This window comes from Microtus oregoni, unplaced genomic scaffold, assembly GCF_018167655.1.
Source record: "Microtus oregoni isolate MIOR12 unplaced genomic scaffold, Mior012 000005F_ref0000423, whole genome shotgun sequence".
Lineage (NCBI taxonomy): Eukaryota > Metazoa > Chordata > Mammalia > Rodentia > Cricetidae > Microtus > Microtus oregoni.
In genome coordinates, this window is record NW_024543064.1 from 4552401 (window position 1) to 4571781 (window position 19381).

The following is a 19381-nucleotide window of genomic DNA, read 5'->3' on the forward strand; positions in this document are numbered from 1 at the left end:
TTGCCCCAAATGTCCTGATATCACAATCACATGGACAGACACTGTTGCCAGGTTCCACAGCAAGAGCTCCCCCCAGAGTAGGTTCCCAATGACTGCTCTTCACAGCCACCTGCCCAATGCCCACAGATCCCTCTACTGCTGACACCCGGTCTCTACTGGTGGGGACCCACAAGTGAAGGTTAGCTGAAAGCAGCTTTATGGAAAACACAAGCTGGAGACCTACATTTCAGGGTCTTTATTCTTGTGAAGACAGGAAGATCTGGGGAGGGCGCAGAAGAGAGCTGGTGCAAGGCTAAGGCTGTGCACATCTGCCACCTCAGAAATCAGAAGCAATGGAGCCCACAGGCACTTGCTTGAGCAACGTGAGATGACCCTCCCTCCCCACCAAATAGACACAACACAAGCTAAAGCTAGATATAAATAAGGGACAGCTAATTAGTGAGTCCTTGAATGGTCTAGAGGGTTTCAGACCAACCAGGCTGCTGCAGTTCTGTCTCTTAATGGGTTTTTCTTTTCTTTTTGATTTTTTTGAGACAGTGTTTTTTTTGCCTGTGTAGCCCTGGCTGTCCTGGAACTCACTCTGTAGATCAGGCTGGTCTTGAACTAACAGAGATCCTCTGGTCTTTGCCTCCCAAGTGCTGGGATTAAAGGCATGCGCTACCACTTGCCCGGCTTCCTAATGGGTTTTTCAAATGCCAAGGCCAAAGATGGGGTCCAAGCAGACAAGACCAGGCACGCTCAGGGTGGTATGGTCCCAGACAAGACAGAGATAATCAATGGTATGCGTGAACATAAACATTATTAATCCTTTCCCAGGCTGGAATAGTCTTTGAACATGATCCTGCTAGAAGGCGAAATCCTGATGTGTCAGTCACGACAACTCAAGAAGTTCCTCAGCGGCCTGATTATTTTTCATCCACAAAAATGACCTGACCCAGTCACTTCTAATTACAAAATACACTCAGGAAAAAAATGGCGCTGGCAGTAGCCTCCAGGTACCTAGAAGAAAGTGTTGGCAGCAAAGGTTTGCCCAAGTCAGGCACAAGGTGTCTGTTCACAAGTTGGTGGACCCATGGCAGTGTGTCCTGCCTCAACAGAGGAGTCAATCAGAGCACACCCAGACTTACAGAACCATCTGGAGGCTTTCTGGATGCCAGAGCGACTTCTTCAACATAAAGTCTCATGATTATAATGGCAGAGAAACTAACAGAGCACATCCAACCCTCTAACACTCGACTGCACGATTAGGAGATTCCGTGGCATCCGAGGACCAGGCATTTGAGTCCACCTCACCTAAGTGGTAAGGTCCAGGTGGTTCAAAGTAAGCCTCTCCCACTCGTGTCCATCCAGCCTGCTCCAGACCCGGGCACCCGTGCACCGAGCCTGAGGACTGCTGGGTCAGCCTGCTGCCCATTTCTTGGCACATTTTTGTGGTCCTGGATTCCCCAATTTTATCTCAACTGCAATGGTCAGGTCCTTGATGAACTGAGAGGGTTGTGCTCTTCTGGTCTGGTGACGAGGCACAGCTTTCCTCGCTGCTCTACAGCCCGTCAGGAAACACTTCACTCAGCTAGACGGCCAGTCGGAAAGCAGTCCAGGACAAGTTTCAGATCAAATAGCTTCAGAGAAAACCCTGAACGCTGGGTGTGCTGACACAGAACGGTAATGCCACACTTGGATGATGGAGACCATGTCTTAGAGGAAAAACGAAAAATGGAATCTTGAGCTATTTACTCTGCAGCACGTTGTCCAGTCTCATGAACCTCACTGGACACGAGGGCGCTGTTCACAGTCACAAAGCCCCACCAACCTGCTGACTCCGAGCTCAAGGACAAGGCTTGCAGGCAGAAAGCCTCCGTCTATACTGAGGCTTTACTTTTCCTCCTGTAGAATCTGTACCCTTGGGAAGCATGTTCAAACTCTCTTTCTCCAATTTTCTCCGATGCTCCAGGAAGTTTAAAATTATAAGCTGTGGTGATGTAAGGGATTGTCCCTTCAAGCCCAGGCTGAAACGGAAACACAAAGAAGCAGCACTGAGACCTGTCCAGACAGCCTCAAGGAGCAGAAGGCAGCTGGGCAGCAGGGCTGTGGGGCTCCAGACACTTAGGATGATCCTCAAAGGGATTTTACTTCTTTTATTTTTAAAAATTTTTCGAGACAGAGTTTCACAGTAACTTTGGAGCCTGTCCTAGAACTAGTTCTTGTAGACTAGGCTGGCTTGAATGCACAGAGATCCATCTGAGTGCTGGGATTAAAGGTGTGTGCTACCACTCCCCAGCTGGGCTTTTTATTTTCTTAAATTTATATATATTAGGTGAAAAAAAAAAAAAAGACTGTCCCTAGGAGGGCAGTCCTAAGAGGGCAGTCCTAAGAGGGCAGTCCTAAGAGGGCAGTCCTAAGAGGGCAGTCCTAAGAGGGCAGTCCTAGGAGGGCAGTCCTAAGAGGGCAGTCCTAAGAGGGCAGTCCTAGGAGGGCATCTTATGCTCTCCACATCCTCCCCTATTATTGGCTCTACACTGGGATCCTGACTTGAACCTTCTGAGGCATCCAATATCCCATCTTATGTCATTCAAACCACAAAATACAGTGTCTGTCTTCCAGATAAAGCACCTGCTGCATTGACTGCCAACTTCAGTTCATTTCCGCCTGCCCGGGTTTCCCCGCAGGACTCTCCCATGTGGGCTCACCTGGTTCTTGATAATACAGTGTGGAATGGAAATGGAACCAATCAGCAGACAATTCACAGCTTTCAGCTCTTCTGGAGGCAGAGGGGTGATGATGTGGTACATCCGCTGCTCCATGTCAATGCCTCTGCAGATGCCTGTAGACACAGAGCAGCATCAGCCACACTGCAGGAGTCTCACAGCTCAAGCCCCAGGAAGCAAAGCTTGACCCTGACATTAAGAGCTTTATGTGGGGCTGAAGAGACAGCTCAGCAGGAAAGAACACCTGTTGCTCTTGCGAAGGACCCAGGTGCCTTTCCCAGAATCCATCAAGTGACTCACAATTCCACTCTATGGGATCTGACGCCCCCTTCTGGCCTCTGAGAGCACCAGGCCGGTGGTGCAGACAGATGCACATGGAATAAATTAAGGTGTTTTAATTTCTAGCACTTTGCTTTCAGAATACAAAGAGCAATTGAAGGTTACTGAGATCGCTCAGCAGGCTTAAGGGTGGTTGCTACTCTTCCACAGGACCCAAGTTCAGTTCCCAGCACCAACTTAAAGGCAGCTGTACCTCAGCTCCAGGAACCCAGCACCCAACATCTCTGGTCTCCAGGGACATCTGCACTCATGTGCATATATCCACATAATCTACATACCTATGTCTCCTGGAGTGAGTGACCATGCCCAGCTAAAATAAAATAAATTTTAAGAGAGTACAAAGAATCTGAACATCCGCCTGTTGAGTTGTGAGGAACCAAAGAAGGCTAACAGAAGACCTTGGGTAGCTCTGATGCAGGCAGCGTGTCAATGCTGAGGCGTACACACAGAAAAGACATTCATCTCCCTAGCGAGAGGAGTTTCTCGATTCCGTGTACAGGCCAATACCAGTTGTGTACAGTGAAGAAGACAGTATTCACTCTCAACTCACCAAAGCCCAAACAGTCACATATGGGGGTCTGGGCAAGCAGGATGGGACCCCGAGTGTATCCTTTCATGTCCTCCAGGATCCTGCAAAGCCCAACCCAGCTGGCATTTATGGCGTACAGAATGTGGGCAGGGGCAACATCAGCATGAGTGATCCGGACAGCAACTGCATTGAAGGGGACCTAGAGAATAAACCACAAATGCTCATCTCTCCCTGACAGACTTCTACCTCAGGTCTACGTAGCTAGGTTGCCTCAAAGTAGAGATCCAACAGGCCACCACATAAAGCTTCACCTTATTTTATTTTGAGAAAAAGGGTTTCTCATCGAACCTAAAGCTTGCTGATTTGGCTAGATTGACTGGCCACCAAGTCCAGGGATCCTCTTGTCTATAGTCCCCCAGTGCTGGGATTACAGGGCTTGGGCCATCATACCCAGACAAAAATCTGGATTGTGAAAAGATAAATCAGGATGGCTTGGTTGATGGAAGTCCTGGCCCAAAATGCAGATCCCTAGCACAGCCAAAGATGGGGTGGCCAATGCTTATTCTCACAGCATATGGCAAGCAGAGGCAGGAGGGCGAGAAGGTCAAGGAGACTGGGTGACATAGTTCCCTCCTTCCCGTCCCTCTATCCATGTGATCTTCATTCCTGTCTCCCCTCAACTTGAAAACAAAGCCAAACCAGGAGACAAGAGCACAAGCATTAGCGTCAACTTGTAGGATTCCAGGGCATTTCTTTATAGACTGATGAAAGGAAAGTTGTTCAGGCAGCAGCCTAGAAAGTCACGGATCTATGGCTATGTAAAGTGAGGATGGTAAGTCAAGAGATTCCAGCGAGCTAAGGCTGCAGCTGATCGGACGTCACAGTAGGTGTTGGCAGCAACCGGGAAAATGACAGTCCGGTTTGCCATCCCAGTCTCAGCTCAGCTTTTCTTCTGGGTCTTTGGAGTTTTTACCAGCTGTGTTTTGTTGAATAGGAATTTGCTTTCTTTTAAAAACAATCCCACTGCACTGGGTCGTGGTGGTGCACACCTTTGATCCCAGCACTTAGAAGGCAGAGACAGTCAGATCTCTGAGTTTGAGGTTAGACTGGTCTACAGAATTCCAGGACAGCCGATACACAGAGAAACCCTGTCTTGAAAAACGAAAAAAACTCACATAATTCCCAGCTTGCTTGAGCCTCCTACTATGAATCAAGATGTGAGGCATCAGTTGCTCCTCCCACCAATGCCTTTGTCCCAACATCCTAGACCATAAGCCTCTGAAACACTAAGCCCAGTTTACACACACACACACACACACACACTGCCTTTCTTTTTTTTTCAAGACAGGGTTTCTCTGTGTAGCTTTGGAGCCTGTCCTAGCACTCACTCTGTAGACCAGGCTGGCCTCGAACTCACAGAGATCCGCCTGCCTCTGCCGCCAAAGTGCTTGGATTAAAGGCGTGCACCACCACTGCTGGCTAACCTCTTTCTTTTTTTTTTTTTTTTTTCGAGACAGGGTTTCTCTGTGGTTTTGGAGCCTGTCCTGGAACTAGCTCTTGTAGACCAGGCTGGTCTCGAACTCACACAGATCCGCCTGCCTCTGCCTCCCGAGTGCTGGGATTAAAGGCGTGCGCCACCACCGCCCGGCCTAACCTCTTTCTTTTATAAGTTGCTTTGGGTTCTTTCCTGCTGCTCTTCTGAAGAGGTAGGATGGTCTTTACCTCTTCTACCTCTTCCTCTCTCCATTCCCTGTATCTCAATAAAACTCCCACATAAGCTCTAAAAAAAAAAAAGCTGTCTTGGTCATGGTGTTGTCAGAGCAAAATCACTGAGAGTGTGAGTGTGTGTGCACATACACGAAGGATGTGTACGAGTGCACATGCCTATGAAGCCTGGGCTGAGCGTCAACACAGTCCTGTGCAATAATCCTTCTGTACACTGTAAAGATGTGTTGATCTCATTGTTACAAGCCAGAAGCGGAAGAAACAACGTGGGAGGGTCACAGAGGAAGTGAACGAGCCTCAGGGTAGCACAGAGATTAAAAAACAAACACCGGGTTAATTTAAGTTGTAAACCAGCTGGAGACAAGCCTAAGCTATTGGTGAGTATTTATAATTAATAGTGAGTCTGTGTTGGGACCCACAGCAAACGAGCACGGCTACACGGTCCCCACAGAGCTCTCCAGCATCCTGAGACGTCAGGCACCGCCACTGTGCAGGTGGAAAGTGCAAACGTGAGGTGGCACCAGGTCAGCTGACATCAAACCACAATCCACACCACACACTAAGCTTGCCAGCCAAGGACCAAACGTCAGCTCTCCATCTTCTCTCAGGTAACCCAGCCTCATCATTCCTTAGTTTTCCCATCTGAAAAATGGGGATAATATCAGAACCTAATCACAGGGCTGTTTTGAGAATTAGGGAAGCAATATGCAGGAGGAGGCAGAGCAGCCAGGACACCAGAGCCTCAAGCACCTTATCAGTAAAGAGACCATTTCTCCCGCCAACTCTGATTACCTGATAGGGCGTCAGGCTGTGCAAAGGACTAAGCTGCCCTGGCACAGGAGGCATCAGCTGGCTAAGGTAGCCCAACACCGCCAGATCTCGAAAAATTTTATTGTATTTGGCCCTGAAAAGTAGAGCACAACAAGGTAAATAGAGAATATACCACGCCCACTTGGGGACAGAAGGGAACAGCATCTCAATCATTAGGTAGCACACTAGACCTTGCTCTTTCAAGATATTCCTACCCTAGGGCTGGAGATGTTGTTACTGCCAGCACGTACCCTGGTCTAATGGCCAATAAGACACTCTCCCCCCGCCCCTGTCCCCCTCAAGGTCTCCACCCACAACCCTCTCTTGACACAGTCCTCCAGGAAACCCAAAGACTCTTCAGCACCGAGCCTCTGGCCACCGGCATGGGAAGCTCCATCTCCATGCTCCTAACAGGAATCATTCTCCTTTAAATGTACATCAGTGGTACCCCTGAAAAGTCTTGAAAAGTCTTAAGAGGATTCTCTTTTTTTTGTTTACAGGGCTTCACAGTAGACTGGCCTTGAACTCATGATGTCCCACTCGGCCTCTGAGGTGCCAGAATGACAGACAAGAGTCACCATGACCCGCTCTCTAAACAAGTGAGCATGCCATGCCCGGCCCACTATAGGAAGCTTCATTCCTTTTTTTTTTTTTTTTTTAATGGTTTTTCGAGACAGGGTTTCTCTGTGGCTTTGGAGCTGGTCTACTAACTCTTATAGACCAGGCTGGTCTCAAACTCACAGAGATCCGCCTGCCTCTGCCTCTTGAGTGCCGGGATTAAAGACGTGCACCACCACTGCCCGGTTAAACTTCATTCTTTACCCAAGTGACACTTTACTTACCTATTTTTCTCATTTTTACTACACGGAAATTCTGAGTAAACAAGCATCAGCTTATGTCCAGGGAAGACCGGAACTGGACCGGAGTCTTTCTCTTCTTCAGTAAAATCCAAACTGTCTCCAAATTCTTCAATTTCAAACCCTCGACGTTTCCTGATCTTGCTTTTTGTATACAGGCCGTCTGTGAGCTCTACATACTCTGAGGTCAGAGAGGGCATGGTAGGACCCCGGGGAGAATACAACTGAATGACGTAGTTGGGAGACAACAGCCGGACCAGGTCAACAAGCAGCAGCAGTCCATCATCTGCGATGGAAGAGAGAGCAGAGCATGGCGTAGTAAGCACCAAAGGCATGGGTCTGGTGTGGTGTGGCACGCGGGAGGCAGAGGCAGGCAGATCTCGGTGAGCTCGAGGTCTAACAGAGCGAGTTCCAGGACAGCCAGGATTGTTACATAGGGAAACTTTGCCTCTGAAAAAAACAAAAAAAAAAACACACAAAAAGAAAATCAAGAAAGACATGGCCAGGCAGCGTGTGCACACCTGAGAAGATCTGACACCCATTTCTGGCTTCCAAGGGCACTGTGCACAATGTCTGGACAAAACAGTCAAGCAAAAATCAGTCAACTGATTAAAAAATAATCAACAACCCAAAAGACCAGAAACCAGAGCTCTGGCTTACTTGGTGGACTATTCATTCCCTCAGCACCACATAAAACAAACAGTGATGCCTATAATCCTGATGGGGAGGAGGTGGTATGTTGACAAGTTCAAGGCTGCCCTCAGTTACATAGGGGGAACGGCCTATGCTGACCCTCATTTGAACACTACAGCACACATGTATGGAAACAGCACAGGGCACCTGTACAGCACTCATGGTAGCTGCTTACACTGCATCACATGTATACGGGCTTACCTTTCACCCAGCCCATCGTGTTGATGATAAGTGGGAACTCTCTCTTGTAGTCTCTGAACACATACTTCACTATCTCAATATAATTCTCATAGTCATTGTGACAAGTCATCTTTCCATAATACACCATCCTCTGTGGCTTCCTCGGGTGGGTGTAAGGTGGTCCTAGAAAACAAAAGCTGGAGTCAGGAATCAAGCACTTTTCTAACACACAGAAGGCTCCAGTAGTGGTTCTCAATCTCCCTAACGCTGAAACCCTGTAATACAGTTCATGTTGTGATGATCCACACATGTGTAGCTCTGGCTAGCCTGGAACTTGCTGACCTGGAACTCAGGTTCAGATGCTTAGCCTCCCAAATTCTGGTATTAAACATGTGTTCCACAGCCAGATAGTGATGGTGTATGCCGTTGCTCCCAGCACTTGGGAGGCAGAAGCAAGTGGATCTCAGTGAGTTCCAGGACAGCCAAGACTGTTAGAGAGAGAAACTCTGTCTCGAAAGTATGTACCACCATTTAGCAGGAGATTATTAAAGGTTATTAATTGAATTTTCGCTGGGCTTTATAAGCCCTAGAAGGTTCATAGTTGTATCCCAGATACATGGAATAAATGCAGTCATGTCAGAACATGATCAGAGTTTACTTACATACATGAAATTGGGAGTGTATTTGTATGACAGGGTTTCTCTGTGGTTTTGGAGCCTGTCCTGGAACTAGCTCTTGTAGACCAGGCTGGTCTTGAACTCACAGAGATCCGCTTGCCTATGCCTCCCTAGTGCTGGGATTAAAGGCGTGCGCCACCATCGCCCAGCTTAAGTTGACTTCTAAAAACATAATTTGATACTCTTCTTGGTGGTTTGAGCTTTCCTAAAATCTTTGTCAGGGTTGGCAGTGCCACAAAATCCTGCCCACTGTTGTGTGGCCGTGGCTTGGTTATGTTTGCTTGGTAGTGTTGTAGATAGAACCTCTGTAGCAGCAGGTCTCAACCTGTAGGACATGACTCCCACAGGGGTCACATACCAGATATTTACATTACTATTCATAACAGTAAAAGCCCAATCTCCCCAAGGTTTAGAGAGACAGCTCAGTGGCAAGACCATGTACTACTCTGGCAAAGGACCTGAGTTTGATGTCAAGAAGTTGACAATCAGCTCTCACTCCAGCTTCAGTGGACTCTCACACCCTCTTCTGACCTCTAAGGAGACTAGCACTCATGTGCATACCCCCCCCCAACATAATTAAAAATAAATCTTAGAGGGGGGGAGTCTTAAACTGGTTGGCGGTACTGCATGCCTTTAATCCCAGTATTACTCAGGAAGCACAGGCAGATCTCTGTGAATCCGAGGTCAGCCTAGACTACAGGGCAAGTTCTAGGACAGCAAAGCTACATAGAGAAAGCCTATCATGTAAAGCCAAATAAATAAACAAATAAGTAAATAAATAAGTAAAAAGTCAAGGCTGATGACAGCTCATCAGATAAAGGTGCTTCCGTTGAGCTGATGGCCAGTGTAGTTCGCCTAAATCTACATGGGAAGAAGGAACTGTTGTGGAATATTTGTACAATGTGTGAAAATGTGTTGCTGTAATTGACCAATAGCTAGGCAGAAAGCATAGGTGGAACTTCCTGGCAGAGAAGGAGGAAGTCAGAAGGATGGATCTGGTTTGCAGGAGACATTAAGACAAGAACAAGTCAGACACACAGAGTGGGAGATAGGTAAAAGGCATGTGGTAGAACGAAGATTAATAATATGTGTTAATTAGTTATAAGAGCTAGTGGGACAAGCCTGAACTCATGGCCAAGCTTTCACAATTAGTAAAGTATCTCCAAGTCAGTATTTGGGAGCTGGCAGGACAGAAAAAACTCGTTACAAAGAAGTGACTTCTACAAGTTGCCATTGGATTTCTGTATGTGTGTGTATGCGCGTCAAGACACTTGAACCCAACTCCTATTCAAAATAAGTGAGTGTAAAATAAATGTAAAAACAAAACATGCGCATGGTGGCACACTCCTTTAACCCCAGTACTTGAGAGGCAGGTGGATCTCTATGAGTTCCAAGACAGCCAGGACTACACAGACCAAAAAACCTTGCTTCAAAAACAAAACAAGATAAAGGCAGTAGTGGCACATGCCTTTAATCCCAGAACTTAGAAGGCAAAGGCAGGCAGATCTCTGAATTCAAGGCCAGCCTGGTCTATAGCGTGAGTTCCAGGCCAGCCAAGTCTACACAGAGAAATTCCATCTTGAAATATCAAAACAAAATAATACAAACAAACAAACAAAATAATACAAACAAACAAACAAACAAAAGAAACTCCAGGGACTTAAATAGGCATTCTTTTGAGATTTACAAGTGGCCAACAGCACTGGAAATATAAACACTCAAGAGGAGGACACTCAGTATTTATGGTCACAGAAGCACAAAACACACACTTGCTTGGGGATCTGTAATCAAAATAAGCAACATGGCCAAGAAGATCAAAGAGACAGCACAGCCACTGTGAAAGTCTGGTAATTTCTCAAAACGGTCAACAGGAGACTATCACATCACCTAGGAACCGCACATCTAGGCACACAAATGAATCTGAATGCAGGGTCTCGATGGTGTACTCGCCCCCTGTTCTCATGGCAGCGCTGTTCACAGCAGCAGAAACCCAGAACTCCCACAGTGGAGAGAGGAGGGCTCAAGAAGGAAAGGTGCGGGGCCACGCAAGCCTGCTGACCAAACTTCGGTCCCCAGAACCCATGAGCAGCTGAATTTGGGGATACACATCTGCCATCGCAGCACTGAGGGAGAAGGGAGGCAGCGAGGCGAGAGCCACTTAAGAGCCTGCAGACCACCTAGTCTGGTATATGCAGTGAAGCAGCAAAAAAACAAGGGACCCAAATTCACCCCAACAAGGTGGAAGGAGAAAACTAATTCTCCAAAGCTACTCTCTCATCTCCACATACACACTGTAGGGCACGCAATAGCTGGATAAAAACGCAGGATGCAAATATGTAATGGAATCATCTCAGACATACAAAGAAAACTAAGCTGATTTTCTTTTCTCTCTCTCTGTGTATGATTTATGCAAGCTGGTTTTCATCTCTCTGCCCTCCAGCTTGCCACAGCAGTGCTGGGGTCACAGGCCGATCCACGAAACCAGATCCACCTTATTACATGTCCCAGGCCATTAGGTTTGTGTGGCCGGGTCTTCTACCCATCAAGCCATGCCCTTAGTCTGAGATTAAGTTTGACACATTCCATAAACTAGAAGCTGGTAAACAAGCCAGATGCAGTACTGACTGATTCACCTACAAAACTAACTAGGTCCATTCCCAGGGACAGAACTGGGCTAGAGAACAGTTAGGAGCTGAGAGGTGGAAGTGGTCTGTAAGGAGAAGCGCTTCACTAGGAGATAACAAAGAAAATCGGGATGTAGCAATGGGAAGCACATTATAAACAGATTTATACGCCCAGGGGTGGCTAAGATGAGCACACTGCTTCTGCGTGCTTTCTAATTCTAAAATGCACTCTGAAACAGGAAGAGGACAGTACGCAGTCCCCGTGACTGCAGAGAACAAACCTGTGCACGGCTCAACAGTACCGGGCCAGGGCTCAGGTCGCCTAACATGTTATTAGGGTGAGATGTCTTTGCAATTTACACAACACAGGGGCTGGAGAGATGGCTCAGAGTTAAGAGCACTGGCTGCTCTTTCAGAGGACCCAGGTTCAATTCTCAACACCCACATAGCTCACAACTGTCTGTAACTCCAGGTCCAGAGGACCCGACACCATCACACAGACATACATGCAGACAAAACACCAATGACTTAAAATAAAATATTTACAAATTTACATAAAGCATTTCCCAAAATAAGCACACTCAAGTCTGCTGTGAAAGCTTCCCTATGCACAGAATTTTGTGAATGTGATTCCTCTTAAACCTCGTAAGCCCAAGACATGTAACACACGCAATACTTACCCAGCAGCGGTTCTGTAATGTTAAGTAAAGCAATGCAGCCAGGAGGCGTGAACTCTGTCTGCCCGGGATCACATTCCAGGTAGTCAACCCCAGGGAGGCTGGAAATCGGCAAAGAGAAAGACCAGTCTCAAGCAGCTGTCCTCTGTGGCAGTGACTTTGTGCCGCATGGACATCGTCACCCCGAGCAGCCTTGTAGCTGTCACGCTCCAGAGGCTAAGGGCAAGGCCCCATCCTACTCATAAGAGGCAAGGTTATTGCAAAGACGTAACAGCTCAGTTCTGGGCTTAGAGATGACATCTGGACCAGTTTAGATCATGTCCAAGCACCCCCTCTTCTACAGGTCAGAGTCAGTATGTGAGCACCATCACCACATGAAGAGTGCCACTGCCCAGTCCACAGCATTCAGAGCCAAACACAATCCCACCCCCAGCGTCTCCACCAAGTTGGGTATGGTGGCTTACACTTGTAATCATAGCACTGGGGAGACTGAGGGGGGAGAATCACCAAGAATCCAAGGCCAGACTGGTCTAGAGAGTAAGACTGTGCCTCAAAGGATCACACAAAAACCAAGTCTCTGTATTTGAATCTCACTTCATGCCCAGATGACCGAATGAAAACACAAGCGTGCTTACCTGTTCAGTAACTGGTTAATCAGTATTCTACTGAACGTGGACTTTCCCGCGTCACAGGCGCCACACAACAGGATGACAGGGCAGCCATCTACTTTTGCAGGTAAAACAAACAGTGAGCCCCAGTGCCAGCCAGTCCTCAGGACTGTAGCTGCGCAGCGCCCGAGGCTCTGGGAAACACGAGACTCAGGGAAGGGGATGCTCACCACAGGACACACTGACGAGCTCCTCCAGGGCACAATGGGCACTGTCACTCAAGAAGATGCCTGCCCTCTTCCGCTGTCTTCTGAGGCCAATCGTTCTCAAAGTTATAAACTCAGCGTTAACCCGCACAGGATAATGCTGAAATACAACAATTCATTCAAACCCTAAAGAAAGTTTCCTTAAAAATATACATTGGCTTGTTTCTAAACTAATAAGCAACATGTAGTTGTTTCTGCTTTTTGAGACAGGGTCTCTCTCTGTAGCTTTGGAGCCTGTCATGAAAGTTGCTCTGTAGACCAGGCTGGTCTCAAAGTCACAGACATCTACCTGTCCCTGCCTTCCGAGTGCTGGGATTAAAGGTGTGCACCACTACCGCTGAGCATCAACATATAGTTGTGAGTTACAAAACAAAACAAAAATTGGTTCCTTTCTCTCAGTACACTAAAGCACAGCCCATCAGCCTGGGCTGCCTACTCTCTCGGAAGCATATGTCTCTGCACAGCGCATACCCACTCTCAGGCTGCTGCTGCCTCTGGAGAAAAGAAAGAGATTAAAATGTAGGGAAAGTTCAACAGAGGCCACCGTGGGAGGACAGGTTGGCTGATCTGAAATAAAGTCAAGGCCATCTATGAAACACAAAACAGGACACAGCACATGCAAATGGAGCTGAAGAGGCAAAGGCAGCTGTGCTCAGTCTCTTCTGGGGTCCTCAGGAAGCATAAGGGCCCTACAAAGGGCTCGTGCTAGCTGCCGTGGGGAGGTTCCGAAGAAAAGCATCCACCATATAGAAGAGGAGAAGAAAAGAAACTACCCACAATGCATCCTCAGGCAGTCAGCAATCACAGAGGGCATTCCTGACTCAGGTGCCTCCCGAGAGTTATAGAGTTCTTTCTGTGAGGGATAAAAACGGAGGCCCAGAGTTGAAGAGATGGGTTAGTGGCTAAGAGTAATTACTTTTCTCGCAGAAGACCAGAGTTTGGTCCCTAGCACTCATGTCAGACAGCTCATAGTCACCTGTTAACTTCACCTCTGGGAAATTGGAAGCCACCTTCTGGCCTACTAAAAATAAGGGGCATACACAGACATATAAACAAGTACAGAGCCAGGTGGTGGTGGCAGATGCCTTAATCAATCAATCAATCAATCAATCAATCCCAACAATTGGGCGGCAGAGGCAGGCAGATCTCTGTGAGTTCGAGGCCAACCTGGTCTACAAAAACTAGTTCCAGGACAGGCTCCAAAGCTACAGAGAAACCCTGTCTTGAAAAACCAAACCAAAACAAAACTCTTCAGAATGCACTCACGTGAGGGCTAAGGAGATGGCTCAGTGGATAAAACTCTAGTTTTTAGGACCAGAATTCAAATCCCCAGCACTCATGCAAAAACTAGGGTGGTGTGAGGGTGGCCTGTAATTCCAGTACTTGGGAGACAGAGAACGGAGAACCCTGGGAAAAGCTGATTAGCTAGACTAGCTGCAACTGGTGGGCCCCAGGTTCAGCAAGAAACCTTGTACAAGGAGAAGTGGAGAGCAATTGAGAAAGACATTCCACAGCATGTTCTGACCCCACGTGCGTGTGTATGTACACTGACACACAGGCAACCCCCCCACATAAATAAGCCTTTAATCCCAGTACACAGGAGGCAGAGGCAGAACTCAAACTCTGAGTTCAAAGTCAGCCTGATCTACAGAGGAAGTTCCAAGACAGCCAGGACTCTTACACAGAGAAACCCTGCCTTGAAAAACAAAATAAATAAATAATAAAAGTAACCACAGTAGCCACCACAGTAGCATCTGTCTGCAATCCCAGAACTCCACAGGCAAGAGGAATACAAGGTTGAGGCCATCTGGGCTACATAGTAACACCGGGTCTCAAAAAAAAAAAATTAAAAAATTAAAAAAAATAAAAAAGGGTGGGGGTGAGGTTTGGAGAGATGGCCCAGAGGTTAAGAGGACTAGGGGCTCTTTCAGAAGGCAGATGTTCTGTTCCAAGCACCCATGCTGCCTGGTTTACAACCTCCTGTAACTTCAGCTCCAGCGCTCTACCTTCATACATCTGGTCTCCAAGAAACTTGGCACACATGTGCGTATACCCACATAATTAAATACTGAAACAATAATCACAAAAGCACATCCATGCCCCGACCACCTTCATCTCCCTTTGCATAGCTCGTCAGGAATGTCTTGGTTCCCTTTCCCAGTGGTAAGGAACTATAAAAGAACTCTTTGCTTGCTCTTGTCCCTCACCTATTTGTCTTCTGGTGATTATACAATAAAATGCCCAGCCAGGAGGGATGGTGCCATAGCATTTATTTGGTTTGTTTTGAGACAGGGTCTCTGTAGTCCAAGCTGTCCAACATAGACCAGGCTACCCACGAACTCGTAAGAGATCCTCCTTAATGAGTTCGAGGCCAGCCTGATCTACAGAGCAAGATCGAGAACAGCCAAGGCTTACACAGAAAAACCGTCTTAAAAAAATGAGACAAATAAAACAAACCCAAATTGGAATAGTTGGTACCCATTGTGATATTGGCATTAATATGAGATATTGGGGACGGACAGGGAAGGTTATGGCTTAATAACTTGTGTGTGTCGATGTTAAGTTGACAAGGGGACAGTTGCGCTAGTCAGTGTTTATGTCACCTTGACGAGAGCTAGAGTCATTTTAGAGAGAAAGCCTCGCCTGGGATTAGTGGTGCAGCCTTTAAATCCAGCACTCGGGAGGCAGAGGCAAGCAGATCTCTGAGGCCAGTCTAGTCAATAGAGCAAGTTCCAGGACAGCTAGGGCTACACAGAGAAACTCTGTCTCAAAAAACAAAAAAGCGGGGCTGGAGAGATGGCTCAGTGGTTAAGAGCATTGCCTGCTCTTCCAAAGGTCCTGAGTTCAATTCCCAGCAACCACATGGTGGCTCACAACCATCTGTAAAGAGGTCTGGCGCCCTCTTCTGGCCTTCAGGCATACAGACAGAATATTGTATACATAATAAATAAATTTAAAAAAAAAAAAAAAAAACAAAAAAGCAAAAAAAAGAATACTGCCAGGCAGCCGGGCGATGGTGGCGCAAGCCTTTAATCCCAGCACTCGGGAGGCAGAGGCAGGCGGATCTCTGTGAGTCTACAGAGCTAGTTCCAGGACAGGCTCCAAAGCCACAGAAAAACCCTGTCTCGAAAAAAAAAAAAAAAAAAGAATACTTGCTGTTTTTGCAAAGGACAGGAATTTGATTCTCAGCACCTCCTCAGGTACCAGGCATACATGTGGCGCATAAGCATACATGTAGGCAAAACACACACACAAAAATAAAATAAACCAAATAATAATAATAAAATAAACAAAACAAAAAACTGCTTGTAAGTGCCGGGGAAACAGTTCAGCCAATAATCTTGAGGCCCTGGGCATGAACCCAGGCATGGAGCGCTTGTGGGTGTGTACGATCTTATCACCTGGGACTAGGACGCTGAGGCTGTGACAGACATCCAGCCTCCTTGGTAAGCTTCAGGCCAACCAGAGACTATTTCAAAAGACAGACAAAACCTCAAGGTGCCCTCTGGCTTCTGCTTGCACCTGCACTGGCATGCCGTAGAAAGCTCGTTCCTCCCAAGGCCACAGGGCCTCATAAGCAAACACATTCATCATGGACTCAAGGGCAGTCCAGCTGAGCTTCCCCTCCACAGCGCTGGAGCGCTCCTGCATTCCCACCAGCTGTGATCAAGCAAGGTGGTTCACAAAGCCCTCTCGACAATGATGACCTCTCACTACAGAGCCCTGGAGCCACTGCGTTCCTTCAGCTTCCTTCTCCCCACCTCCTGACTGCATCGGGAGGCTGTCCCTCAGCAGTGTACTAAAACCAGTCTGGTCTAGATCCTCGTTCTGCATCTGTAGACTTTCTTAGACCACCTGAGACTGGCAAGCCCTCCACCCCTGGTCATTCCTTGGCTCCTCTGTGACTTCCTTATTTTAACCTCCTCTAGAGTGACATGGCCCAGACCTTATACCCTCTCCCCTCTCAAACTCCGTCAATGTGCCCATGCTGTCTGTCTCTCTCTCACCGAATCTGTGTTCTTGGATACCCTCTCTTTTGCAGGCTCTCAACAGAAGATAGCCCTACCATCTCCTCCAAACTACAGACTCACATACTCTAGCGCCTACCTGACATCTCCAACTTGATATCTTTTTTCTTCTTCTTTTGGAGACAGGGTGCCATGTAGCTCAGAGTGGCCTCCACATCACTATCTAGCTGGAGATGAACTTGAATTCCTTATCCGCCTGACTACACCTCCCGAGTGCTGGGATTACAGGCTTGTCCTACCATAGCTGATAAAGAGGTGGCTTCTGCTGGGCAATGAAACTGAAGAAGAGGAGGAGAAACGTTCATGATGAGCTTTCTATAGGTGCCTGTGTAAATGCACGCCACACCGCGTAAGTGGGGGCCAGTGGACAAAGCCCAGGCATGCTCTCTCCTCCTACACGAGCACCTGGGATGGAACCCACATTCTCGGGCTTGTTCAGCAAGTGCCTTTACCCATGATACACCTTTCTATAGAGACTATCTCCTAACTGTTGACACCCCGAAGTGCTACCCCTAACACACGACAGAGGATGATCATTCTGAAAGTGCTCCCAACAATTCAGCTGATGGCTCTGGTGCAAGGGACCAGCAGCCCTAAGTGAGTACGGGGCCTTACCTCCTGCCGGAAGACGTAAGAAGCACACTTATAGGAGCTCATGAAGTCCACGGCAGGGGACTTCAGCTGTTCCAGCAGCACGACGGAGGCCAGGGGAGAGAAATAGTGTATCACCCAGTGTCTGTCTTCTGCAAAGAGAGGAGCAGGCCACCTCAGAATTAGTAACAATTTAGATCCCAAGGGCTGTTATCTCAACTACAGGCTTGTGAAGTAGAGGTGACTTTTTTATGTCTGGGTGGAGGCAGCACAACCTGAGTCTGCTGCCTACTAGCTTCATGGTCTTGGAAAACTTCTGGTGTAAAACAGCGGAAATCACAGTATTTTAATACTTAGAACACAGTTACCCAGTTTCATGTGCGGCTTGAGCAGAGCCCGTATCTCTTTTCTGACCTCCTTTTCGCTTTTCTCGGGTTCTGGGTACAGCATCGCCCTGATGCTCAGGCAAGAATGGGTGTAGGCAGAAAACACATCTTGGGCGGGCTGGCCTTGTTTGATGATATGGCCAAAGATTTGCAACTGGCCATAGATGCAAGTCACACGGCATATCCCACTAAAAATAAAGTCCTAGCAGGGAAAGAAGAAAAAAACCATTATGGACATTATAGATACTGCTACCAAAGACAGAAAAATTCTAAAATCTTAACTTGCTATTCACTTATCAAAATCTTTATTCCCTTGAGAAAGGGCCTCATGATGTAGCCAAGGCTGTTCTTCTGACTGCGTAGTTCTTCGACTCATGGAGCTCTAACCCTCCCTACACTCAGAGTGGCTGGTGTGAAAACTCACGTCCAAGTGTCAAAGTAGACAGCACTGGGGCTGCAAAGGTGGCTCACTGGTTAGAGCACTGGCGGCTCTACCGGAGCACCCATGTTTGGTTCCCAGCACCCTCGTGGTGGCTCACAAGCTCCTCTAACTTCAGTTTCAGAGGATCCTCTGCAGGCACTGCACGCACATGATGTACGGAAATGCAGGAGAAACACTCAAGACATAAAACCAAAACAAGGCTACACTGTACTAAGTGACCAAATTCTGTCAGGTTTTAACTTAACCCTAAACATCATACCCCCGTTGCAGCTCCCAACAGGCTCACAAACTCTACCAACCCGAGCTTACAAAGGCGCACAGCATACCCGTCTCCAATTCCCGAGGCTTCACTCCTTCCGGGCATAAGAAGGGCAATCTTTAACCAGGGTCAGACCGCCTGAGTTTAACTCTTGGCTCTGCCGAGCTACTGTCTAACTCCAGCTGCAAGGGACCTACCCTGTTTTTCGGCCCATAAACACGAGAAAGAGGTGCCAACCGTCACTCCCGTGAGAGCTGGGAGTGCTAACTGATTTGGGACACCCGGAAAGCTGGCAGCTGAGTGCCCAACAAGTCCGACACACTAGTTTGCTAGTACAGCGCAGCCAGCAGGCCTGCAGATCCCTGAGCAGGAGGATGAGGATGGACTTGCATGCGACCTGCATCCGGAGGACCACGGCCTGGTCACCAGAAGCTCCCCCGCGGGCGACTCACCTCCTCAGCGGGCAACACCAACAACACTCGGCCGGAGCCTAGGTCCCGCACGGCTTGGGTGACGTTCGTCGGCAGGGGTGGGAAGTTGTGCGCGCGCTGTGGACGTGGCGTGGGCTGCGGGCGTGGCGTGGGCTGGCGGCGCGGCGTGGGCTGGCGGCGCGGCGTGGGCTGGCTGCGGGGCGAGGGTAGGTTGCTGGGCGTGGACCCGGTGCCCGGCGTGGACCCGCTGCGGCTCCGGACCTTGCATTTTTCCGCCACGTGCGTGCCCGCGGTGACACCTAGCTTCCAGTCGCCGCCCAAAGCCTGGGCCCGTAGCAGCCGCCGTCGCAGGCGCCGCAGCTCGCCCCGGGTCAGGACCCCAAACCGGCGACGGCCCCGACGGCTGAGGAGGAGGTGGGACCGGGCCTTGCGAGCCCGCTGCCAAGAGGAGCGGCTCGGAACCCGCCTGAGCAGCACCTCGGAGTCCGCCATGCTTGGTCCGGAACGCCTCCGGCCCGGACGATCTCGCGAGATCGCGTCGCCCCGCTCCCCAG

At 48.4% G+C, this 19381-nt stretch overlaps 1 protein-coding gene across 2 annotated transcripts; it reads right to left on the reverse strand.

Annotated features, from left to right (window-relative positions):
• Positions 1-220: 220 nt before the first annotated feature.
• On the reverse strand, positions 221-19355 carry Nol9 (nucleolar protein 9). 2 transcript variants are annotated; one of them, XM_041651946.1, is made up of 12 exons: positions 18849-19355; positions 17678-17897; positions 17334-17461; positions 12655-12790; positions 12452-12542; positions 11820-11917; positions 7860-8021; positions 6951-7251; positions 6091-6202; positions 3595-3772; positions 2688-2821; positions 221-2006 (listed from the first exon to the last, which is right to left on the reverse strand). In XM_041651946.1, the coding sequence occupies exons 1-12, from the start codon at positions 19317-19319 to the stop codon at positions 1860-1862; spliced, it is 2178 nt and encodes a 725-aa protein (XP_041507880.1). In that variant the 5' UTR covers positions 19320-19355; the 3' UTR covers positions 221-1859. The 2 variants fall into 2 exon arrangements, with proteins under 2 accessions (XP_041507880.1, XP_041507881.1); XM_041651947.1 differs by having other exon boundaries at positions 12452-12539; positions 18849-19354.
• Between the last annotated feature and the right edge of the window lie 26 nt (positions 19356-19381).

Bases quoted from the DNA above. Each gene is read 5' to 3' on its own strand.
- Nol9 (XM_041651946.1), bottom strand. From the start codon at position 19,319: ATGGCGGACTCCGAGGTGCTGCTCAGGCGGGTTCCGAGCCGCTCCTCT. The intron at 17,898-18,848 runs GTGAGTCGCCCG...TTTCCCTGCTAG, and splicing joins TGGTGTTGCCCGCTGAGGAG to GACTTTATTTTTAGTGGGAT. The intron at 2,007-2,687 runs GTGAGCCCACAT...TTTCCGTTTCAG, and splicing joins ACTGTATTATCAAGAACCAG to CCTGGGCTTGAAGGGACAAT.